We start from the raw sequence: 26,680 nt of genomic DNA, 5'->3' as shown, positions 1-26,680 counted from the left end.
TTCCAAGATTTAGCTATAATTTGTTTGGCCGCTGTAGTGATCTGTAAGAGAAGTTTGAATTGGGACTTGGATATCGAGGGGGGTCGCAAATTTAGTAAGGCAATGTCTGGGTTAGGCGGCAGTGGTTGTGCAAAAAGAGTAGCCAGCATATGGAAGATTCCGACCCAAAAAACTTGAACTGCTGGGCAAGACCACCGGATATGGAGATACATTCCCGCCATCGCACAGCCCCGAAAACAATCTGGAGAGTAACCCAGAGTATATTTAGCAATCCTTGTCAGGACTAAGTACCATCGAGTCAAGACCTTGTAATTAGTCTCGACCGCTATCACGTTCTGTGAGGAGGATTTGTTTGCCAACCAAATGCAGTCCCATTCGTTGGGGCTCAGCTTGGAACCTAGGTCCCTCTCCCACGTAGCGACATAGCCAGTGGAAGACTCAGGAGTCATTAATAGAGTGTAAAGAGCGGAGCTGAGGCCCTGCCTGTGCGGGTCTTTCTTGCACGCTCTTTTGAAGAAGGTCATGGAGCGAACAGAGCATGAAGTAGTTGAGAAGGGGGTATAGAAGTACTTCAGTTGAAGGTATCAAAAGATTTCTGACGCTGATAATGAATGAGATTCTCAAAGGGAGGGGAAGGATTTGATACCTTTGTTGGTCAAAAAGTGATGGTCTCGAAGAAGGTTTGCTGAGGACCAAAGCGTGAAAGAACGTGGAGAATACCAGGCCGGAGGGAAGGCTGGGTTTCGAAGATGGAAGAGAAGAGAGTTATGCGGCAATTGGAGGGGATATCAGGATTTGAATCTATCCCAAAGGGAAATAAAGTGGGAAGTAATCGGATTCCGAATTGTACAACGGTCAGATGGTCGGAGCCATAGTAAGTTGGCTAGTGAGAGAGGATCGCTGTCAACTGATTCAAGAACAACCCATTGTAGGCTCTTGTTGGTCGCATGGTATTTTGGGAGTTGCGCAAGGTGTGCGGCTTGATAATATTTATCAAAATCTGGGAGGCCCAGACCTCCCATTAATTTAGACTTGTGAATGGCAGAACGGGGTACTCGAGGGCGAATAGGACCCCAAATATATGCGTATGTGCGCCGTTGCAGAATGTGGAGAAAATGTGCCGGAACAGGGATGGGAAGAACTCTTAATAGGTATAGTATCTTAGGCAAAATAGACATTTTAACCACTGTGATTCTTCCCATCCATGCCAGTGGCAGTGAAGACCAGTTATGCATAAGATCGGTAAAATGAGTGCGCATTGGTAAGTAGTTAGCGGAGTATAAGTCCGATAAGGCGGCTGTCAGCTTAATGCCTAGATATGGGATAGACTGGTGGGACCACGAAAAAGGGAGAACCTGTTGCAAATGCGGGATCTCCTGAGAGGAGAGTGTATATTCAAAACCGTACATTTTTGGGGGTTAACATGAAGGCCAGAGGTGTGAAAATAAACTTTTAAGACAACTGGGAGGCAGTAGCTTGCCTATAGGTCTAGTTTAATATTTTACTAAACCCAAGCAATACAATTTTACAAGAGCTTTAAGATGTTAAAGTGGTTGTAAATAAGTTAATTCCCAGAATGCCCTCTTTGTAGCACTGGGGGGGGGGGGGGTAGTCACACAGCCACTCGACTGTTCTGACATGTTCTAATTTGCACTTGGTCACAGACCAGATGACTCAGTCTTTACGGAGTAGTAGAGGAAATAACACGTGTGTGCGTTGCGCTGTTGGCAGAAAATGAGTGACAGGAATTTGAAGCGGATTAACATTAAATTTTGTATGGAAATGTGCAAAAATGCGAGTAAAACTTTAGCTCCTTCACAAAAGGCTTATGGTGAACATTTCATGAAGAAACCAAGTGTTTTTAGAATGGCATAGGTGGTTTAAGGAGGGATGAGAAGATCCATGATGACGCAAGAAGTGGGCAACGAAACATGCAAAGGACGGATGCAAATGTGGACAATGGTTATGGAAAAAGAGGAAAAGACCAGAACTCTGGCCTGAAAAGTGAATTATTCACCATGACAATGGTCCTGCGCATGATACATTAAGTGTTTGCGAGTTCCTGGCCAAGAAATCCATTCTGAAACTTTACCAACTATCTTAATCCCCTGACTTCGCACCCTGTAACTTTTGGATTTTTACAGAATTAAAAAATGTCTTAAAAGGACACAGATTTGATGACATACAAGACATCCAGCATGCCGCGGCAAAGATACTGCACAGGATTCTGGAGCACAAATTCCTGGAATGTTTCCGGCTGTGGTATAGTCATCTAGAAAAGCGTTGCTTCACTACTTTGAAGGTGACAACAGTCGCTGTTGTATAGATAAGCAAACATTTTTTTACAGTCAATTCTGGGAGTTAAATTGTCACACCTCGTGAATTGACTAACCTCAGGTGATACACAGAGATGATACAAACACAAACCCTTCTACAACAGTTGTACCTGTTTATCTTCTGTCTTCTCTTCTTCTCCGTTCAAAGTGCAGAGTTTGTACAGCTTGTTTGAGCGTTCAGTGAGCAGGGGTGGGGAGCAGAAGTTACACTTTGTAGAGCCCAGTGAGGAGAGCTCTAAGTGCTGATTAGAGGGAAGAGACACACCCACTTCACAAAGCAAACAGGAACAATGCTGAGGCTGTCGATCACACGCTGTGTGCTGGAGCTCTTTCCCCTGAGGCAACAGATAGAAATGACACTTAGTGCTCTGGACTGAGTGCACACTATAGAGGGATATGCCTTGTTCATATTTCATGTCAGAGGTTTACAACCACTTTAATGTCATTTCAAAAGTTGTTTGCAATTTTTTTTTATTAAGAGAATACCTGATTTTCCTGCCATGAACATCTTTGCTCATTCACTTCCTGTTAAGGGTTGATAACTGTCTCTCAACTGTGCTGCTTTGTTGTCATCCTGTAACATGCATCCCTGGTGGTGATTACAGCCTATGCAACACACACTGCACAGGCATGTTCCACATTTTGTCACTTTTAGAAAGCTGGCCCAAAGCCATTGTTGGATCTAGTGCATGTAAACCATAAGTGGGTGAAGGAAAATGGGGGGGATCAGCAGAACTAAGATGCACACACAAAAAAAAGAGAGAAAACGAAATGTCAACTAGATAGGGTATTGATGTATTTTGTTGGAGGTGGGCAGTGACAGACTCTTGGAGAAGGCAATTTTAATAGAATAGTTATTTGTGAGCCACCAGGAGTTAACTGACTCTATTATTAGTGTTAATTGTGTGCTTAAGTGAATATTTATTAAATATTGGATCGCCAGGCACTAATTACACCCTCTCTAGGTGTATGAAATTAAACTATGAATTCTTATACTGTACCGCGCTCCAATATTATCAACCTTTTGTGATTAACCTTTTTTGGTTGTGTGAATTTCTTAATATACCACCTATAATCCAATCATTACTTACTTCTATGGTGCTTAAATATACAATTAACATAAACTAATTTATAAATATGAATTAAAAAATTATATGTGATTATAACAAATATTAATAAAAAATTAATGAAAAATTGGAATGTCAATTCTATGTGAATAAAATAATAAAAAATTAATAAAACATTAAAAAAAAAAAAAAAAAAAAAAAAGGGAATTTATTTTTTATTTTTTATTTTTTTTTTTGCATTATTTCATTATAATATTTATTTTTATTTTATTTTATATATTTTAATTTTGTTTATTTTGAATAAATAGTAAATTTTCAATAAATTTTATACTCCATTATTATTGATTTTTTATACAGATCTATGTAATTTTATTTATTTAAATTTATTTCATATTAAATTTAAATTGAGTGTAGGGTATATATATATTTTTAAGAATTAAAAGTCTGAATTAATAAAGTATGGTAAATATTATATTTAAGTTAAATTTTAGATATTAAAAAACTTTGTGGAAAGATGATCAAATATAAGATTGTAATCCAGATTGTGAGGGGTGTGGATGTAAGCATTAAGTATACAGCCGAAGGATGATGATGCGCACTTTGTATATATACAATGAATAATATTGAGATATAGTCTGAACTCCAAAGTAATGGAGAGGTAACGAATAGTTAACAAATCACAGCAAAAATGGAGCTGGCAGGATATAAATAGCCTCTGTGAATGATGGAATGCAAATCCACATCCCCCAGAGGAAGCTAAGAGTTCCTGTAGCGTAACGCGTAGGGGAGGGGCGGTGACGTTATCACGCATCCACAGAGGAAAGGCGAGTATATTTACTGCAAGCAAACACATCAGCCAGGCTGTCTGAAGCACGATCTTGATACATTGTATGCAAAGCGTTATTTACATTTACACAATGTGAGTGGGAGATCAAAGAGCAATAAATCACTTATATCCAGGATAAGACACTATGTTTCTTTTCCCTTCTCTGCATGTTCTGTATATGGAGGAATAAACAAAGCAGCCAGTGAAGAAAGCACAATTGAGAAAGCTGAGCTGAGGAGAGAGGAGAGGAGACGAGGGAGAGGTTCAAGCTGCCAACACAGACTTATCACATTAACTAAATTGAATAACAACACCATCTCAAATTCAAAGAAAATAATTGACATTCCCTTTTTTTTTTTTTTTTTTTTTTTTTTTAATGTTTTATTAATTTTTTATTATTTTATTCACATAGAATTGACATTCCAATTTTTCATGAATTTTTTATTAATATTTGTTATAATCACATATAATTTTTTAATTCATATTTATAAATTAATTTATGTTAATTGTATATTTAAGCACCATAGAAGTAAGTAATGATTGGATTATAGGTGGTATATTAAGAAATTCACACAACCAAAAAAGGTTAATCACAAAAGGTTGATAATATTGGAGCGCGGTACAGTATAAGAATTCATAGACTCTTGGAGAAGTCTACATGGTGGGTCTCTGAGAGATGGAACACTGTAATCAACTGACTGAACCATGCTGTCCTACCCAAAACTAAACTTCTGGGTAGAGCTGCTGTCTGAAATTATTTTTAGTTCTTTAGCATGTCTATTTCAGGTGAATGTATAGGCTGGAATGAGTTCAAGTTGCCCTTCTGTACAGGTTATACACATTAATTTATTTTCCACCTAAAAAGGCAAGGACACTTTGCTCAGTAAAGATAGCAAACATCTGCTGCTTCCACTGCACAGCTCAGAAGAAGCTGAGAGCTTTGTCCCTCCTAATGATCAGCATAAATATTCAAACTGAAGATTTTCCACTTGTGCTGTGTTTCAGTGGATGCCTGCCACTTGGCTAATGCTATGGCCCATATTCTCTATAGAAACAGAAAAAGTGCTCAGTGTTTGATTAAAGCTAATACTAAAGAAAATCCACTTGGCTTTCTTCCTCTGGCATGTATAATGTAGCCAGAAAATATCTAAAGTGCTGTTGTTTTGTTATTCAAAATAATACTTTGCCTCTGCTTATGCTGGCATACAGTTTCCTATTAAGCAGTTTATTTACGGTCATTCTGCCATTTTAATTTATGTAGTAACATTGTCAGCAGGGCAGGCAGTGACTTAAAATGGCATTCATAGCTTAAAAACAGTTTCTGCAAAATCTTACACACTAGGTATTATTGAAAATTGTGGGAGACTTTGTGGGGAGGACAGCGGGAACTGGAGCAGTGCTAAAGGTAAGTATAGGCATTGGAGGGACAGAGTATGGAGGGAGGTCCTAAAACTGAAGTTTAGCTATGAATTTTATGGCATAGTTAGATTGACCCAACTTGGATAGGTATGCATATCTCATGTCATAAATGAATAAAACCAGCAACCAAAGCAAGCCACATGCAACTTTTTATTTTAATTTAGCATAAAAAGATGGATTTTTTCCTCCACGCTCACGCCTGAAAGGATTCTGCATATCTTATACCTAAGCGATCCCTGTGGAAGCTGACAATCATTGTAGTAGCTGACGCTACTACATTGATAGCAGCAGTCTTCCGACTGTACGTTTTTTCACTGAATAAAATCACAGAAGCCGAACGGAAAATTGTCAGCCGAACAGGCAGTGGTTGCATCTGCCAGAATGCAGTAGCCACAGTGAGAGATTCCTCATCCATGCTCTATAGCATAAATGGGAGAATCTGTTTGATTATTTTCATTCAACCTGCAGATTGAACAAAAAAAATTGTTTACCCAGCTCACCATTTCAGTGCATCTGTTCTGTGCTTGCATTAGTGATTAGAAGACTGCTCAGTCTCTGCTGGAAGGGGAGAGCTGAGCTGCCCAAAAGAACTAGAGAGCTCAGTGAAGGCTTGTTTTAATGCCCATTTATGGCTAGTTAAGAACATACAAATACTTGTTTATGTCCATAACCTGGTCATAGGCTTTATTATTTATTTATTTCAGGTACTTACATAGCGCCCTCAATTTACGCAGCACTTTACATATATATTGTACATTCACATCAGTCCCTAACCCTCAAGGGGTGTACAATCTAAGGTCCCTAACTTACATTCATACATACACATACTAGGGCCAATTTAGACAGGAGCCAATTAACCTACCAGCATGTCTTTGGATTGTTGGAGGAAACCGGAGTACCCGGAGGAAACCCACGCAGGCACAGGGAGAACATGCGATCTCCAGGCAGGTGGTGCTGTGGCTGGGATACGAACCAACAACCCTAGTACTGCCAGGCGGAAGTGCTAACCATTTAGCCACTGTGCTGCCGAAAGCGTATGTTTGTTATATCTGATAAGTGCAAATACTGCTGATCTTGTCAGAAATTCAGAGCTATCCTGTGTCATCTGCACAGTTTATGTAAGAGAGGCTTTTCAGCCATCTTAGATTTTATTATGAACTACAGAATAATTAGCCTCTGTGTTGTAGAGATCTGAGCGTGGAAGTTGTTGAGTAATTTTGCAGAAGACACTGGGAACTGTCAGCCCACAATAGGACTTAAAAGCTGAGTGCATTTCTGGCAGATCAACAGTTGTTGTACTTGAGATTTACCCATATTTTAAAATGGTAAAACATGGGGAAATAAGCATGTATTGCAGTGGTTGACTACATTTTTTTATTGCTATCACTTTTTAGATGCTATTCACATTAGCGCGTCTCCAAAGTCGCACAATTTCTAGTGCAATTTTAGAGTGACTTTTGGTGTGACTGATGCAACTTTACATTCTCAGGACCAAAATCACATCAAAAGTCACACCAAAGTAGTGCAGGCACCTTTTCAAAGTTGCTGAGTATTTTAAGTTGTACCATTTTGAACAGGTGCCTTTGAAAATAATGGGCTGCCACTTGCCATGATACTTTGATGTCCAACGTCGCATGACAAGTTGCACAGGTGTGAATCAAGCCTTAAGGGTGACCCTGGTACATCAAGAAAACTGGTTTTAAACCTTGTTGGGGATTGTAAAGCAATTTCTGATCATTTAAGACTTCTGGTGGTTAAAGGTACAGGCTTACGCAAAGGGAACTTTTTGAATCTGTTTGAAAAATGTTCCTGCAAGCTGATCCAATCCATAGTAGAGGAAAATCTAAGGCCTCAGTGACGTGGGAACTGTGGCCTGTACAGCAAGCATGAGCCCTTTGTTTATGCATCTGGAGCTGCCAGAAGCTGCATGTGCCATTCTCATCATTAGGAAAGTACTGTACTCCAGCTATATACCCTGAATGTTTGCAACCATGGTTGTCTCTATAATTAAGTCCCCCAAGGGCAAAATGCATTAAGGGTGTTCTTCATAGGTGGAGAACTTAGCTGAGGACAATTCTCATCATCTTTTAATATCTTAGCTTTACAGTCTGTTGATCCCGTGTGCGGCCAGGCACCAGTTTCCTGTAGTGCCCAAAAAGCAGATTAAAGACAAGACATATACTTCTACGCTCAAGGCTTTCATTTTGGCCCAGAAACAGGAGCTAAAAAAGGGAAAAAATTGTTTAATGGAACATAGATCTGGGGAAAAAAAAAAAAGTAGGTGCTTTCATCACTGATAACTTTGACAAAGTGTGGATTTTCAGGATGTAAACCCTATGAATGACATTTAGTTTGCTAAAACATGGTTTATTAAGAATGGCAATTTTGTAAGAGAAAATAACTGCTTTCATAATTTTTGCATCATTTTGTACATCTTAGTGCTAGTGATCTCCTAGTGATTGACAGCCATGTCCTGTTTACATAAATGCACTCCAGCAGTGTTGAAACTGACTTTATTGGAAGATGATTCCCCTATCATATAATATTGCTCAGGTCTAGTCATTTGCTGCTAGTCTGGTGCATCATCATACATGTTCCTCTGCAGCTGGAAGTGCTGAGTATTCTCACCAGCTGCTGAGAAGCAAGGAGCTGCGAGGGAAAACAGAAAAGGGTGAGTTTATGGGTTTTAGGGATGGTGTCTTTTTAAGTGTTAAGGTAAAAGAAAATTGTATTGGTTGGAATATAAAAGTCACTATTTTCGACCTTTCATTTTATTTGTTATTTTAACTTTTAAAACAAATGAACAAAATCAGTCCTGTGACTTCAGTGACCTCAATATATGCTCTTTTGCATGGCTAGCAACAACATCCAAATCTCCAGCATCTGATCTGGTTATGTAGGTTGGATACCTGCATCTTTCCACTGTTCACTGTTATTCCACAGGCTGGTTTCAACGTCACCGGTGTGTCCCCGCAGCTCTGAAGGAACACAGTAATGATGTAGAGGTTGACAGATGGGTAACAGCGTGTTGCAGGAGGTACATAGGCATCCAGCTTACATTACAGGATTTCTGCTCATTTATCACACTTTATGCAGCCACCCTATTCCGTAAGATACAAAAAGAATAATGAAAGGCAGGGTGTCACTCAAGGTGGCGTGAACATAGCATTACAATATACACTTTTCAGTTGAATCAACAGACCAGGACATAGCAGCATTTCCATATTTATATTCATAAAGTGGTATGTATCTACCACTTTAAGAACTGTTGTAAAATACCTCTTAGCGGTTTTCAAAAATATTTTCACTAATTCACTAAATAACGCTACTGAAATACCACATGAGCTATGTTATGAAGTGATGTGGTATTCTAGCAGTGAAAGCCAATGGTATTTTAACCAGTAAAAAACATGGTTGTCAGGGAGCTCCTAAACCATGCAAGGCCACACACCCTCAATATGGGGGGTGCCCTTGCCCCCTTATGACCCAGAATGCCCTGATCGATGATGTCATAAGGGGGCAGGGTCATTCATCTATGCCATTGGATGGCCCCATCCCTTCAGTTTTCAGTGGAGCCGTCATTGGGTGGGAGCCAAGTGGTGCTGGTCAGTTTTTACAGGTTTTTTTTCGTTCAAGCCAGTGGCCAGCGTTCATAGTGGTTGACATTGGATTTACTTCAGGGAATTTTTTTTTTCGGGGGGGGGGGGGTAGGTTTGAATAAAGGACTTGTCAAAAACATGCAGTTTTTGTTTACTTTGCACCTTTTTTTGATGAATGAGAAGATGTAGAGGTACCCCATACTCATTCACATGTGGTGGGCAGGATCTGGGGGGCCATGTTGAGGGTATTTGGCCTAATATGGTTCAGGAGGGGGCAGTCGATCTCCCACCCCCCCTCCTCCTTTCCTGGCCTTCTGGGCTGCATCCTTGGATAATGGTCTGGTAAGTATTGTGGAGGGGACCCAATGCCATTTTTTCCCCTCAAAATACATACCAGCCCAGAAGGGCCTGGTATGGATGGTGGGACCCCATGTTTTTTTTTTTTAATTTTAATTTTTAAATGTCAGCAATTTTTTTGTTTACATTTTTCTGTCAGCAGGGAAACACGTTGACAGCAGATGAGTCTTGGTTGTTAAGGACGTGGTGGCCACCCGTTTCTTAACAACCAGCTATTTATTGGTTAAGGAGCTGGTAAGTGCTCGCTCCCTGACAACCATCTGAAATGAAAATACATTCTTTAACTATTGCATGCCTGGACCACTTCTTTATGACATGCATTTATTTATTTCCTTTAGTGAGTTGACTTTAACACTACCCCTTTATGCGGTAAATACTGCATAAAGTAACATTAAATTGGCATTGCATGCGGTATTTGGGGAAAAATGTGTCAGGTCACTTAAATACCACATGTGATCTGCTTTAGTGTATTGAGCCCAGTGTCTTTTGTTTTTAATCAGGAGTGAGATAAGTGGACAAAAAAGGTTGCCTTGTGTCTATAAACACAAACCCTGAAAGTCCTAAACACTGGCGAAGACTGATTTTGCAAAAGTGTCTCATGCGTTCTAAAAATGGTGCAGTATTCTACAAATTCACATACCTGTCTAAAACTTGTACATGAATTTGTCTTAATTTACTCAATTTTCAAACCGTTGGCATTTTATTTTGAGCACCAAAATGAAAAAGTGGCATATTTTAGGGCGGCATGAGCAGGCTAAGTGATGTACCTGTACCCCAACTCAACTGGACACATCGGTTTGTGGCTCCTGGTTCCCAGCCACTTTGATTGGCCTGAGGATCATGTGATTGCTGTGCAATCACATGATCACAATGTGAACATAGCTGTTATAAATTAATTTCATTCATAACAGCTGTAATTCCTATAATGATGCTATGATTGGCCCACATGGTACCTGGGCCAATCACAGCACGCAATAGTAATCACAGGTGTTAGGAATGTAACCCATTCTTGACAATGCAAAACATAGCTGTTACAGTGGTTATCACTGTAACAGCAATCAAAGTATAAAAAAAAAAAAATCTCTTATTACCCCCTCCACCAGAGTAGTACAGTGTCACTGTGGTGACACTGAACTACTCTGATGACAGTATGTAAAAATAAATAAAAAGGACAAAAAAATAACATGGAACTGTACTGGTGACAGTATGTTAAAAATAATTTGTGGGGAAAAAAAAAACGTTTAATTTCTGCATTTTCCAAAAATTGTGACAAAATAATTGCAACTTGAAAAAAGCTCACCATGCCTCTTACTAAGTACCTCCGTCTACTTTCCAAAAAGGGGGTCATTTGAGCATTTTAAGAAATGAGACTGGCCTTCAGTACATCAAAAATTATACATTTTCAAATAAATATAAAATAGTTTGTGGATGCTATAACTTTCACACAAACCAATTAATATACACTTATTTGGGTTTTTATTATCAAAGATATGTGAAATGTGTTTTTTGTGGGGGGAAGGGGGGGGGTATGTTTTATAACAAAGTAGAAAATATTGTTTTTTCAAAAAACTATTTTTTTTTTCGTTTATATAGAATATATATAGAAAAATAAAAAGCCCAGTGGTGATCAAATACTTCCAAAAGAAAACTATTTGTGTGAAAAAAAATTATAAAAATTTCAGTTGGGTACAGTGTGGCATGTCAACGCACTTGCTATTTAAAGTAGTGCAGCGCTGAGTAGCAAAATATGTCCTGGTCATGAAGGGGGTAAAACCTTCTGGAGCGCAAGTGGTTAACATCAAGTGATATGATGATTTCTCCCTAGCGGTCTGATTATGTCAGTATTTCTGTGCTCAAAGCGGTACATTGTTTTCAATGGAAGTATGTTGTTTCTTTATTGTAGGCCTGTAATTCTTAGGAATAACTCACTGAAATCTGTCCGAACAAGAGTCTAGTAAACATCCCGGGTATGATAAAATTTGAAACATGAAATCATAAATTATAATTTAATAAATAATCATAAAAAATAATATAATAATAAATTTAATTCAATAATGTAATCAAACCAAAAACGCTGACATTTGAAATAGTGCGCCAAGTTCTCACATCACTAAGCTTAGTCGCAAAATCGTTTTCAGTGTCTGATGACAAATTTCCCCACAAATCATTATCACTCAATTCTGCAAGTGGTTCTAATTTACTATCACTGTTCTCTAGCTGGTCTAAAACCACTTTTGACCTAAAGGGATGCTTTTTGGACGCCACGGATGTTTCTCAGTTTCCAGGCAGAAAGAACAGTAAGAATGCAGGCAGGGCACAGGACAAAGCACTCGGGACAAAATGTATGTGAAATGTTTTGATACAGTAATGTTATAGTATAAGATTTTAGTGTACTGAGTGAAAAAGTGTTTACATTTTTTAAATTCCCACCGGTTCCGTCCCCCATAAGTCCCGACACTTGCAGGGAACGGAACCTGGAAGACGGGTTCCGGCATCGGCCGGAGGACATGGCCGGGGACACTGCAGGGGGGAAATCGCGGGAGCGCAAGACAAGGTAAGTGCTGGAGGGATCCCAGAGCAACACTGCAGTGTATTCCCGAGTGTAGCTCGGGGTTACCACTTCTAGTACTGAAAGTTAAACGAGCTACACTCAGGAATACCACCAGGGGGGTTAATACTCCTTTCTGTTCATCCCACATCATCATTGGCTTTTGCAGCTGTTTGAAGGCCATTTTTATCATCCACAATTGCTATTTCTTGTGGAATATTTTGCCTCCCCAGATGAATGGCACCATTTTTTTAATCCATTTTCCAAATTAATAAGTAATGCTGAGTGCCTACAATCATTCATGAAGTCAGTGCAAAACATTACCTGTAGGAAAATACTAGTAAACAAATCTCAGTTACCCCCCTAAGTTACACAACTGTTAAACGGCAATACATTAATTTGTTTCTTGGGTTTAGATACAGTATGCTTAGTTTATTACGAGAGAAAAAACCTTTTAGAATATAATTATTAATCTGTACAAATAAAAAAGTATGAGTTTGGTCATTGGTAACGTTGCCTTGTTTCATTGTGAAAAACAACTCAGTTCTATTCTTCAGGCGTTTCTATAAATAAGTGGTGTGAGATTTGTTGTTTTTGTAAAACGCAGTACTGGCCACAGATAGTGTTATATTCTCCAGAAACAATACCTGCACTAAAAATCTATACTACATCCTGTAATCATTAATGGATACATGGCCTTGAGGACTTGTCCAGCAGCCTTGCATTCCCTTCTCTGTGCAGATAATATCAGATGGTGCACATAGAATGAGAATTACCAGACACCTTGGCTTCACACAAGGACAAAGGATTTATGGAAATAGCGTACAGGGGAAAAGCACCTTAAAGTAGAACCTAAGTTAGACTAAGCATTTGATTTCCCTCTTACTCTAAAATGGGAAGATCCTTGGAGCTGCAAGGAGTAATGAATATTGATAGGAATTTCAGTTTTTTTTAACATTTCTCTTGTAGAAGGATTTGTTTATAGCTACACTTTACTGTTTTCATGGAAACCTTTTAATGTAGTAACAGTAGTAGAACTGCTGTACCAGTCTTTAATGTACTAAAATAACCAATGTAAACAGTGACATACAAGGGGGCTGAGAAAAACCCACTGGGGCCATTTGTAGAAAATCAGTTGTTTCTCCTTTTTTTTGAAGACACACATTTTTGCAAAATAAGTTTAAAAAGTTTGTAGTTATTGGTAATAAACAATATTCTGAAAAATACATGAGTGCTTGAAAATAAAATACCCATACTTTGGAAAGCACCCAAAACCCTTTTTATTAAATCTATGCCATTTTGCTTTTTGGCTGTGTCACCATACCAGATTGTTAAGCTCTTTTGTACCTCTTGGTCCTGGTAAAACAGGAGACTTCGACATTTTAAAGTTAAAAAACTAGGGGTCACAGGCAAATAGGTTTACATTGTTTTCAAATAAAAATCCTCCTTTAAAAGAATGACTTTTATATTTTCATTGTTTACAGTGTGTTTTTATGCTACAAAATTCTAAATGTCTAGTGACAGATGTCTAGTTATATAGTTCTGGAATAATATATCATGAAAAATAGGACCTGTTGGGATAGTTCTAAGTTCTTTAACTACAGAAGTACCTGAATAACCATTATAAGAGATGCTTTTCTAGCAGATGACTTTCCCTTTCAAAATAGTTTTTTTGCTTCATATCTTTTTTTTAAAGTTTGTTTTTTTCATTTGCTTATTTTCTTCAGTAGTTCTGGTTGACGCCGCTTCCTAACATAGAAATAATCCATGGACTTTACACTTTTAGAGAAATAAAGTAAAATAAGCATTCTAATATAGCAAGTAGCTGGTGTGCGCTTTCAACAGTGCAATACTTTGTCATCTCTGAAAGCAGTGTGCATCACCTTCAATATACCAGTCCACCATCACATTTCATTGAGACTTTGACTTTACGTGGATTCTATTATTATACAGTATTTATAAAGCGCCAATAGTACGCTCAGCGCTGTACATTACAAAGGGAGTCAGAACATGCGACAGTACAATAACAATACAATGTGATACACGAGGGGTTCCAAGGCCCTACTCTTTCGAGCTTACAATCTAGGAGATTACACCTAAACTGTCCTAAAGCTGGTCATACACTTTCAAAACTGACTGCAGGAACTCCATACAAACATATTTTGAATTTTCCAAACCTGATGTTCAGGCACTGCCTTAACAACCATGAGCATTAATATGGGAAGATTTTCCACAAGTTTTTTTGGTAGTAAGTGGAAATTTGTACTGATACGGATACTATCAGAACCAAGTTCTGATGTTGGAGAAGAAAACCTGGCTTTTGATTGGTGATTCATTTCATCCCAAAAGGCGTAGAGTAGGATTGATGTCACGGCTCTGCGCAGGGCACGTGAGTTCCTCCACACCATCATGTCTTTGGTACAAAAACGGACGTCGTATAAACTCAATAATTTGGAAGAGTGTCTACATAATTTAGGCTGTTTGGTGTAATTCTTAGTAGATGTAAAGCATAGTTATATACCAACATTACTGTTTATGTTCTTCTAGGCCAGGGACTGATAAACATCACTTTGTATTCTCTGTAAAGCACTCAGCACTGTATAAATGAGTACATTTAAAATTTGAATGTATGTTTCCTTTCCTGTCAGGTTAAAGGTGGAACCCAGTTTAACAGATCTGGCTGAATTTTTATATGAGGAACAGCCCGGACTACTAGTGTACAGAATAGACAACTTATCAATTGATGTAGTGAAAAACTGGTACTGGAGTCGAGCAGAGGAGATTGAAAATTATTCCAGACAAGTAAGCATGCTGGCTAAGAAATTAAATTTTTTTAATGTCATAAATATGTTGTGATAGTGGTCTGCTATAGAATAGTGCCTAAACTGTGTCCATGAAACTCCTCCACTTTTTGAATATTCCTGAAACATGAAACTATCAGAACTGTAGATGGGAGAGGACTACATATAAAGGTTTACGCTTCTTACTGTATTCTTTCTGTCTCATTTTAATAGCCATGTATTTTACAAGTGTAGTCATTTGCACAGACTTAATTTCACAACAGTTACTGCCCATAAAGGTCCCTCCCACACTACACCAGCAAAACCACTCTGGGAGAAAGACAACCTGCCACAGTATTTTTGGGTTATGGGAGGAAATTGGAGCACCCAGAGGAAACCTTTGTAAACATATAAACCTGGAGTATCTCTATATATAGAAGTCTGGTGAAAATTGATACCATAAATCCAATGCTGTAAAGAAAAAAATGACTTTCAATTGAACTGCTACACCATGCTTTTCTGCAATGCCTGTAATAATCCCCTGCTCTCTGAAGTTAATTGAAGCAGTATCTTCTGATTAGAGAACCGTGAACCCCCCATTGATGTAGCTTCTCTCGATTAGCGAACAGTATACCCCATTGCTGTATGTATCCTTTCCAGATTAGAGAGCAGTGACCCTGCTTTACCTTATCTTCTCTTCGAGAACAGTGACTTGAACCCCCCACCATTGCTTTATCTTGCCCCCTATTGCTGATCATCTCCCTTTCTCCATCTTTTTCCATGCAATATCATTGCAGCTTCTGCTTCATTCATTTATTTTTTTCTATTTTACACTTGGCAGATGAGTTTTTATTTCTCTTTCATCGAGTTTGTGTGAACGTTCTTTTGGAATGGGTGAAATGTTGGCAGGCACTTCATATGCATAATTTATATTCTCCGTATTAGAATATAATTACACTTACTGTCTGCACTTAATCTGCAGCATTCAATTCTTTTTCTAATATGCCTGTCCTATTCTGCATAGAGGACCTGCAGCTTTATTTATTTATTTTACTCTTTGGTACAGTTCCAGCATTCTATGCTGCCTTGTACAAGGAACATTGAACCATTCACATTGGTCTGTGTCTCCAGAGCCTGTAATGTTACTGTCATACAGACTGCATATACTAATTTAACTGTAAGCTATTTAAATAAAACCATGTATTGTTACTTGGCACCTTGTGGGTCATTATTGCAGTGTTTTTTTAACATCCAGGATGATAGTTTATTGAACAATGGCATAGTACAATAACAGCAACAAACAAGCAATACAAAGCAGTACAGTGAGGCAACACTATCTAAAGACAGAAAGCAAGAAAATACATAATGAGCCAGTGCAACCTCAGTCACAGAGGAGCAGGGCTCACAGCAAAGTCAGTGGGTATGCAACCAGTTAACAAGCAAAACATCAACAAAGCAACTTAATCATTGTTCTGTCCAGGGTTGCCAAACCTTATCGAACTTTCCAGGACAGCCTCTATTAATGTATGTCAACTTGTACATCAGAAACACTGCATTAATGGACGCTTCCCACGAGGCCACTGAAGGGGTGGGTGGGGGAGGTCCAATGATGAAGTATCTCCTTCTTGGCATAATATAATAAATAGGAAAGAAGCAATTTGGTGTGGAGAGGCCTCTGTTCATCATCTTGTATTCTCAACAGTGCAAGATCAGGGGAGAGTGAAAGGGAAAGCTGAAGTCGGGTGTTGACACAGGTAAACACTCCTTCCAAAACTGCTCCACTTTAGGGTAGATCCAAAACATATGAAAGTAGGTGCCCTCCCCAGAATGACGGCGGGGGCAGTCAGTGGATCTCTGAAGATAAATTATGTGCAGTCTCTGAGGCGTGTAGTATACTCTATGCAAAAATGTAATCTGCAACATTTTATCTCTAGAGCAAATAACCAGTTTAGAACTGTCTTCAAAACATTCCTCCCACGTTTCCCTATCCAAGGTTCGAGTGTCCTCCTGCCATTTTACCCATAACCTATCCATCTTGGGGAAATCCACACTGAGAAGAGCCTAATAAAGAGAAGACAAAGGTTTAGAAAGTGACTCCTGCGCAAGAAGGTCTTCTATTGGGTCATTCTACCTGCGCACCATGGCACAATAGTTAATATCTAAAGTACATCCACCCAGGTAATCTGTGTTTGCAGGAGAGATCCCTAAATGATAGCAAGGTACCCATAGGCATGATATCCTTAATTAGTCTGATACCATAACGTGCCCACACTTGGGGGTCAGGTAACTGTCAGAAGTAAGACAAGGTCAGATTACGACGCAAGGGGCAGTATGGGGACCACTGATGAGACTGTAGAAAACATTTCCTAGCTACAACCCAGACCTGAAGGGTGACCTTTCTAGGGAGTGGAAGGGAAGCTTGGAGACGTAAGCCCTTGGACCTCTGTATACAAGACTACTCAGTTCTGTAAAGAAACCCAGTATGACTGCTTCAAGAAAAAGCACAGCATTAGCCCGAGAATGCATGAACCATCATGTGACCAATAATAGATCAGAAAATTGGGTAGCGCCAAGCCTCCATATCGTACTAGCAACTGTAGGGCGGACCTTGCCAAAAGAAGGAGCCCACACAACGAGAAAGTACCAGCTATCCAAACAGAACAATTATGAAAAGCATATTTCAATTTGGGGAGGTAGATCAGCTGCAACAGCAAGGGGTGTAGGTTCAACCTATAAAAGCTCTGTAAATATTATTGCAGTATTTATTACATTGTGTAATAGAAACACTTGCCAGTTTGTTATTTTATTGTTTTATTTTGTATGTGTCACTTTATAACAATTTTAGTTTGGATTGACCAACACTTAAAGGGATGGCCCACAGTATTTGTTCAACCACTATTGGAAACATTGAATACTTTTCCATCTATTTTAGCAAGAGTTGAGAAGGCTTTAATGATGTGGAAGGTGTTAAGTGTAATGGCGAAAAAGCCTTATCATACAAAGGTATCATTGTCGGAGGAGTCTGTCTTCAAACCATGTTTAGTATATACAATATATGACATTTACGCATAGTATGTTTATACATTTGTGTACAGAATATTTGTAAGGCACAGGATATGTTATTTGTACTCTCTTGTCATGTGCAGGTGGATGGCGCCCTCTCCTTGGTACGTCTGGGAAAGGAGAAGAGGATCCCAGGCTTGCAGCTACTGTGCGATGACTTGGTCACTTTGGAGACGCTTGTTTATGAAGCAGATTGTGATGTCTCATTAACCCTTAAAGATCTGCAGCAGATCAAAGACATCGACAAGCTGCGACTTCTTATGGAAAATGTATGTCTGTATTCGTTTTGAGCAATTTCAGAAGGAAGCTATAGTCTTTAAGATTCCAGAAATCCTGGCAGGCTGAGCAGGCTTTTCAGAAAACCTCTAGATGGGACTGCAGCCACTTGCACGCTGTACTGTGTAGTGTCCCTTCCTCTGATCTTTACATACAGTAAGACTTTCTGTAGAATTCAGTTGGGGTGTAGCAGAAGTGCCAACTGTTTCTTAATGCTCAGGATTTGTAGAATAAGTATGCGGATTAAAGATGGATATACACTAGTAGATTTTAATTTGCAATTGTTTGTTTTTGGAACAATCATTCCTTTTTTTAATCATTAGAGGGTCAAATTGTTCGTTTTCGACTGCAGTGATGAGAAAATTTGAAGGAGCAGGATGTAGAATTTTTCTCAAACAAATTTCTAACAGTGTATGGGGACATTTGTTCAGTAAAATCCATTCACTTCAAAATTGGATGTCTAAAGCAAACAAGATTTTAAACTACTTTCAAACAACATTTGTAAAGTTGTTTGATGTACTCACAATTTTCGAATGAATATTGGTAGAAATTTTCATTCGAAAATCTACTAGCGTAATACCCAGCTTTATGGCAGAAATGTGGATATTCCCCATGGAGAGTATACACTCTTTATATACACTTTACTTACAGTAAGTAAAAAAACAAAAAATCTATATAAAAGAAGACATCAAGATAATTGCGTACACTAGCATAAAATATTCCATGAAAACATTATTGGATGAGGCTGACATAAATTGATAAACCTTACTGTGTTTATACTTCTAGAATCATTCTAATGGTCCACATGCCACTAATATATACAGAAAGATCTTGCCAAGAAGTAATTGTGACTGTGTGGATAACCCAACACATTTCATGGTAACTCTTCTTCAGGGATTAAAGTGATAAACATCTGCAATACATCTGCAGTTCTATGATGTTATATCTGAACATAACATATATCATACAAATCAATCAAAAACCTGATTTTTAATTTTTTTTTTTAATTTTAAGTAACATTTACAGAGGGTACAGGGTTATGCATATACAGACACAAATGTTAAAACCAGAAGATTCAGGCCCTCCAGATCCAAAGAGAGCCCATGGATCAATGTATCATCTACTTGACACCAAGATAAAAATTCAGCCTGGTATACCTGTATATGGCTCAAACGTCAGCAGGTGACATTGATAGTCAGGGATGATCGCTGCAGGGGTGGGGAAAGCTACAAGCACAGATCTCCCTGTATGGATTTCAGTGAAGCAGCTGGAAGTTGATACTCCCCTTCTCCCTCCCGTGGCTTTCAGCTGCTTCACTGAAATCCACACAGGGAGATCAGTGCTTGTAGCTGTCCCACCGCTGCAGCGATCATCCCCCACTGTCAATTGGATTCCTCTTCTGGGCCCCCCCATACCAATAGGAGAGATAGAGACTGGATCTGCTCTGCCTCCCCGTGCCCGCCCATACTCCAGTCCCTGCAGCTTCTCAGAAGAGGATGTGTGGGCGGGAAATTTTATACAAAGCAGCTGACCGCTCTGTAATGCTTCTGTCATGTGAGTCCTCCCTTCCCTCCCTCCCCTCTCTCCCTTCCCTCCCTCCCCTCTCTCCCTTCCCTCTCTCCCTCCCTCCCCTCTCTCCCCTCTCTCCCTCCCCTCCCTCCCTCCCTCCCCTCCCTCCCTCCCTCCCCTCCCTCCCTCCCTCCCTCCCTCCCCTCCCCCCCCTCCCTCCCTCCCTCCCTCCCCTCCCCCCCTCCCTCCCTCCCCTCCCCTCCCCTCCCTCCCTCCCTCCCTCCCCTCCCTCCCTCCCTCCCCTCCCTCCTTCCCTCCCTCCCTCCCTCCCTCCTTCCTTCCCTCCCTCCTTCCTTCCCTCCCTCCCTCCTTCCTTCCCTCCCTCCTTCCTTCCCTCCCTCCCTCCCTCCTTCCTTCCCTCCTTCCCTCCCTCCCTCCTTCCCTCCCTTCCTTCCTCCCTTCCTCCCCTCCCACCTTCCTCCCCTCCCTCCTTCCTCCCCTCCCTTCCCTCCCTCCTTCCCTCCCTCCTTCCCTCCCTTCCCTCCCTCCCTCCTTCCCTCCCTCCTTCCTCCCTTCCCTCCCTCCTTCCTTCCTCCCTTCCCTCCCTCCTTCCTCCCTTCCCTCCCTCCTTCCTTCCTTCCCTCCTCCCCTCCCTTTCCTCCTTCCCTCCCTCCTTCCTTCATCCCCTCTCTAACATGCTTCATTCCTCCCCTTCCTCCCTTTCCTTTATTCCTTCCTCCCTCCCCGCCTTTCTTCCTCCCTCCCCTCCTTCCTTCCTTCCCTCCTTCCTTCCTTCCCTCCTTTCCTTCCTTAATTATCTTCCCTCCTTTCCTTCCTTAATTGCCTTCCCTCCCTTCCTTCCTTCCCTCCCTTCCTTCCTTCCTTCCTTCCCTCCCTTCCTTCCCTCCTCCCTTCCTTCCCTCCTCCCTTCCTTCCTTCCCTCCTCCCTTCCTTCCCTCCTCCCTTCCTTCCCTCCCCTCCTTCCCTCCCCTCCTTCCCTCCCCTCCTTCCTTCCTTCCCTCCTTTCCTTCCTTAATTGCCTTCCCTCCCTCCCTTCCTTCCTTCCTACCCTCCCTTCCTTCCCTTCCCTCCTTCCCTCCCTCCCCTCCTTTCCTCCCCTCCCCTCCTTTCCTCCCCTCCCTTCCCTCCCTCCCCTCCTTTCCTCCCCTCCTTTCCTCCCCTCCTTTCCTCCCCTCCTTTCCTTCCCTCCTTCCCTCCCTCCCTCCCTTCCCTCCCTCCCTTCCTCCCCTCCTTCCCTCCCTTCCTTCCCTCCCCTCCTTTCTCTCACCTTGTTTCCTTCCTTCCCTTCCTTCCTCTCACCTTCCCTCCCTTACTTCCATCCTTCAATCACTTCCTTCCTTACAAATGTCTCTCCCTCCCCTCCACCTCTTTCCTATTTTGTCCTCCAGCAATAGCGTTCATAAGTGCAGCCAAAATAATTTAGTTTTGTGTGGTAGTAGTTGGTCCCATGTGGGGACATTTGATGTAAGGGGGACTGTGATGGGACACCTAATGTAAAGGGGGACTTTAATGGGACACCTATTGTAAAGGGGGACTCTGATGAGACACCTGATGTAAAGGGGGACTGTGATGGGATCCTAATGTAAAGGGGGACTGTGATGGGACACCTAATGTAAATGGGGACTGTGATGGGACACCTGATGTAAAGGGGGACTGTGATGGGACACCTGATGTAAAGTGGGACTGTGATGGGACACCTAATGTAAAGGGGGGCACTTGATGTAAAGGGGGATTCTCATGGGACACCTGATGTAAATGGGGACTGTGATGGGACACCTAATGTAAATGGGGACTGTGATGGGACACCTGATGTAAAGGGGGACTGTGATGGGACACCTAATGTAAAGGGTGGCACTTGATGTAAAGGGGGATTCTCATGGGACACCTGATGTAAATGGGGACTGTGATGGGACACCTAATGTAAATGGGGACTGTGATGGGACACCTGATGTAAAGGGGGACTGTGATGGGACACCTGATGTAAAGGGGGACTGTGATGGGACACCTGATGTAAAGTGGGACTGTGATGGGACACATGTAAAGGGGGACTGTGATGGGACACCTAATGTAAAGGGGGACTGTGATGGGACACCTGATGTAAAGGATGACACCTGATGGGTGTTTATTTAATATTTATTTTTGTAACTTTATTCTGCATAAAACATTTAACACTGTAATTTCAGGAGATAGTTTACGAGGGTGTGTTTAGGAGTGGGGCAGGCTAGGGGTTTGGTGGGGCAACTGGTGGCGAGTAATTCTTAAGGCCTGGCTAGTAGCTCAGAACTTGAAATGTTGATCCATATATATATATATATATGTGTGTGTATATATATATATATATATATATATATATATATATATATATGTATGTATGTATGTTCACTGTATATTCCTAGTAAAGGGAGGAAACAAAGGTCACAGGTTTGACAACAACCAATCAAGGGCTGTTGATTATCCTAGATGTGTCAAGGCATCACAAATGTGATTAAAAACACATGAGGCCTATCGCTTCGTGCATTCCCCATCACTTACAGGACGCCTTGACATTATATCCGGTGCACGCAACATGTGAACTAGTGATGTCACCAAGTCCCTGGACAATGCCAGCACCATACTGTTCCCGCAGCTTGCTGCAATGGGTGGAAAAAGGGCAACAGAACCCATGAAGATGTGCACATGCCCAGACTATATGATAACTCATTCCTCCCACATGCACCCAATCACATCCAAAGGCCACAAGTCTGGTGAAAAAATGAGGGCCCCAATGCTACTTGGAGGGCATACAGGTGCCGGAAAATGTCCCTGCAATATTCAACAGAGTCCCAGCAGAGCCCAGCTTTACTCTGCAGGGTGGAGTTGAGAATCAACCTTTCAGAGCAGCAAAATACAAGGCTGTCAGTGGGGTGGGATGTATGAAAACTAGCTAGGACAAGAAACAAAGCTGAGAAATTACCCACTACCCTATGTGTATTCTCACAATAATTATGTGGACTTTTCTTGTATCTCCTGGATTTTACAGGGTTCAAGAACAACATTCACAGATTTTACTTACAATGTTTTCTTGTTGAAATTTAGAAGGTCAAGTATAATAAAAAATGGTTCACTGTTTTGGATGTTATATTTAATGACTGGATTTCGCACTTATAAGTGCTGTAAACAGCTATAACACTGTTGTCCCTATATTGGGTATGAGAGCTGTGAAAGGATAGATGCCTTGGTATGAATATATGTTACTGTTAATGCTTTATGTCTTACCAACTGTTATCTGGTATGCTTTGCTGTTCCAATCTAGGAAGTACAGTGACTGTAAAAATAACTTTAAAATAGAAATAAAAATTAAAAGTATGTACTGTAAGTATATCTAAAGCCCAAACTATTTTTTACATAGTATAAATAGCATTGTGCAAAGCCTCCTGTGTAATAGCCTGTTTGCTTCCTGTTCGCTCCAGGTGCTGATCCCTTAAGGAGCTTGTCCTGCTCCACTTGTCCACAATTGTACCAAACCCCATCACATAGTGTAAATTGTGGATTTAGCTACAGTCCCTGCCCGTCAGCCACTCCTCTCTGTCGTGTTTCACCCAAATTGGGTTTAGTAGAAGTATGACTAAGTCCAGTTCGGGTGAAATGCATCAGGGGGCTTGGCTGATGGTTGGGGATTGCAGTTGACATTTGCAGAGTGTGACCCGAGTTTGGTACATTTTTTTTTTTTTCTATAGTTTTGAATAGGTAAAACCCATTTTTTTTGTCTGTGTCCAATTGGGGATAAAGATATAGATACAAGAAGTAATGGAGATGTGGAAGAAATTTTGTTGTAGGTAAGAGTCTAGAAACAAAAATGGTAAATTGATGTTTAGAACCATGGTTTTGTACATGTAGTTTGTACTACATTATTTAATACTCGGAGGGTTGGTAAATGCCTGATGGCATGCGGAAGAGAATTCCCAGAGAGACCGCATCATACATGGAGACCACCATAATTTAAAGTGAAAAGTGAGGGTTGTCTGTTTTTGGGGATCCTCTCAAAACAGTTTATTTTTATCTTTTTCTTTTTTTTTTTTTGGCATATCAATTTTCTCTAATCAAGTTTTTATTTTTTATCTTTTTTTTTTTAAATGAATATATCTTCCAGTCGTCAGAAGATCAATATGTAAAGAACGCCTATCAGTGGATGGTTCCCTTCCTCCATCGCTGTGAAGCACAGACCCCAGGGTCAGCGAACAGTCTCCTAAAAGATTATATAGTAACCATGGCCAAGGATGACCTTAAATATCCTCTGAAGATCTTTCAGAATTCTAAACCTGATGTAAGCTGACTCTCTTCCTTTATCTGTTTACTGTGCTTAATGGCACTATATTTGTGGATATGGGCACAGGATATTTCTTAAGTATGACAAAGCTTTGATGCTCATTGCTATTCATGACTTTCTCAGTTTCTTATTTGCTGAAACATTGTTTGCACTGTTTAAGAAGAGATGTTCTTAGCTCTGTCGCTCTGTGCAAATTAAAACAAACTCAGGTTTGGCAGTCTGATCTGCCAAAAATTCTTAAAGAAAAAGCATAGTGGTTTGTATATATTTTCTTTTATTTCATTAGAGTGTACAGTTAGGTCCATATATATTTGGACACAGGCACACTTTTAATTGTTTTCAGGTATTTACCAAAACATAATCAAGAGATAGTTATATAATGGATATGGGCTGAAAGTGCACACTCTCAGGTTTAATCTGAGTATATGTACATCCACATTGGTGGAAGGATTTAGGAATTACATCTCTTAAAGAGTAGCCACCCCCCTTTTTCAAGGGATCAAAAGTAATTGGACAATTGAATATGATAATAAACAAAATGTTCATTTTTAATATTTTGTTGAGAATCCTTTACTGGCAGTGACTGGCTGAAGTCTGGAACTCATAGACATTACCAAAGACTGGGTTTCCTCCTTTCTGATGCTTTGCTAGGCTCTAACTGCAGTGGTCTTCGGTTGTTCTTTGTTTGTGGCTCTTTCTGCCTTTAGTTTTCCCTTCAGCAAGTGAAATACTTGCTCAATGGGGTTGAGATCAGGTGATTGACCCGGACATTGTAGAATATACCACTTCCTTTCCTTCAAAAGCTCCTGGGTTGCTTTTGCAGTGTGTTTTGGGTCATTGTCCATCTGTACTGTGAAGAGCCGTCCAATCAACTTTGCTGCATTTGGCAGAATCTGGGCTGACAGTGTATCTCTAAACACTGCAGAATTCATCCAGCTGTCTTCTGTCTTCTGTCACATCATCAATAAACACCAATGACCCAGTGCCACTGGAAGCCATGCATGCCCATGCCATCACACTGCCTGCACCATGTTTTACAGATGATGTTGTGTGCTTTGGATCACGAGCTGTTCCAAGCCTTCTCCACACTTTTTTCTTCCTGTCATTCTGGTACAGATTAATCTTAGTTTCATCTGTCCAAAGAATGCTTTTCCAGAACTGGTCTGGCTTTTTTAGATGTTTTTTGGCAAAGTCTAATCTGGCTTTTTTATTCTTCAGGCTTATGAATGGTTTGCACCTTGTGGTGAACCCTCTGTATTTGCTCTCATGAAGTATTCTCTTGATTGTAGACTTTGACAATGATACGCCCACCTCCTGGAGAGTGTCCTTCACTTGTATGGATGTTGTGAATGTGTTTTTCTTTACCATAGAGAGGATCCTGCGATCATCCACCTCTGTTGTCTTCCATGGACGTCTATGCCTTTTTATGTTGCTGAGCTCACCAGTGCGTGCTTCTTTCCTCAGAATGTGCCAAACTGTTGATTTGGCCACTCCTAATGTTGCTGCTGCTATCTCTCTGATGGATTTGTTTCATTTTTGAAACCTTACAATGGCCTGTTTCACTTGCATGGACAGCTCCTTTGAACGCACAATGTAGGTTCGCAACAATAGATTCCAAATGCAAATACCACACTTAGAATCAACTCCAAACCTTTTACCTGCTTAATTGATGAAGAAATAATGGAGTAGCCCACACCTGGCCATGAAACAGCTGTTGATTCAATTGTCCAATTACTTTTGGTCCCTTGAAAAAGGGGGGGATGGCTACTCTTAAGAGCTGTAATTCCTAAACCCTTTCCCCAATTTGGATGTACATACCCTCAAATTAAATCTGAGTGTGCACTTTCAGCCCATATCCATTATATAAATATAGATTGAATATGTTTTGGTAAATATCTGAAAAAACTGAACTTGTGCCTGAGTCCAAATATATATGGACCTAACTGTATGTGAAACAGAGAGAGAGTGAGTGTGTGTGTGTGTATAAGGGTATATTATTTTGCTCAGTACACCATTACATGTATTGATATTTTTCATGAATAAATGCTTGAAAAGGCAATTTTAACTTGTGTTCCTATTCAAGTCAATCATCTTTTCAAACACTTTGCAATGTTATATACATTGAAAAATGAAAAACAGGTTCACAAGGTATACTTATTTTTTTCATATGATTGTATGACATATGTTAATAGTTTGTTTTTAGCAATTAACAAAATAGAACTAAATGAACAGAAGAGAAATCCAAATCAAATCAATATTTGGTGTGACCACCCTTTCGCTTCAAACCAGCATCAATTCTTCTAGGTACACACGGTGCTTGTGCACACCATCTTTTGTGGATGAAGGCTGCCTCAAATCCTTCTGTCTCTTCATGTAATCCCAAACAGACTCGATATTGTTGAGGGGCCAAATCATCGCAGCCAGGACTCCTTGTTCTTCTTTATGCTGAAGATACTGTAGGTCTCAATGACATTGGCTGTATGTTCGGGGTCGTTGTTCTTCAGAATAAATCACACGCTTCCCTAATGCTGCGGCATAATGGCAATAAGTATCTCCCTGTATTTCTCAGCATT

At 40.3% G+C, this 26,680-nt stretch overlaps 1 protein-coding gene across 2 annotated transcripts in view; it reads left to right on the top strand.

Moving 5' to 3' along the window:
- NBAS (NBAS subunit of NRZ tethering complex) overlaps nucleotides 1-26,680 on the top strand; it is a 1,021,307-nt gene that overhangs the window by 263,252 nt on the left and 731,375 nt on the right. For both annotated transcript variants that reach the window (XM_089671087.1, XM_089671086.1), the window contains exons 23-25: nucleotides 14,801-14,954; nucleotides 18,079-18,264; nucleotides 23,931-24,104. In XM_089671087.1, the coding sequence (XP_089527213.1) occupies nucleotides 14,801-14,954; nucleotides 18,079-18,264; nucleotides 23,931-24,104 (514 nt within the window). The remainder of the gene's footprint in view (nucleotides 1-14,800; nucleotides 14,955-18,078; nucleotides 18,265-23,930; nucleotides 24,105-26,680) is intronic.

This window comes from Staurois parvus, unplaced genomic scaffold (genome assembly GCF_062004578.1).
Source record: "Staurois parvus isolate SC_StPar_1 unplaced genomic scaffold, SC_StPar_1.0 ptg000098l, whole genome shotgun sequence".
NCBI classification, from domain to species: domain Eukaryota; kingdom Metazoa; phylum Chordata; class Amphibia; order Anura; family Ranidae; genus Staurois; species Staurois parvus.
This window is presented reverse-complemented; position numbering and strand designations above follow the sequence as displayed.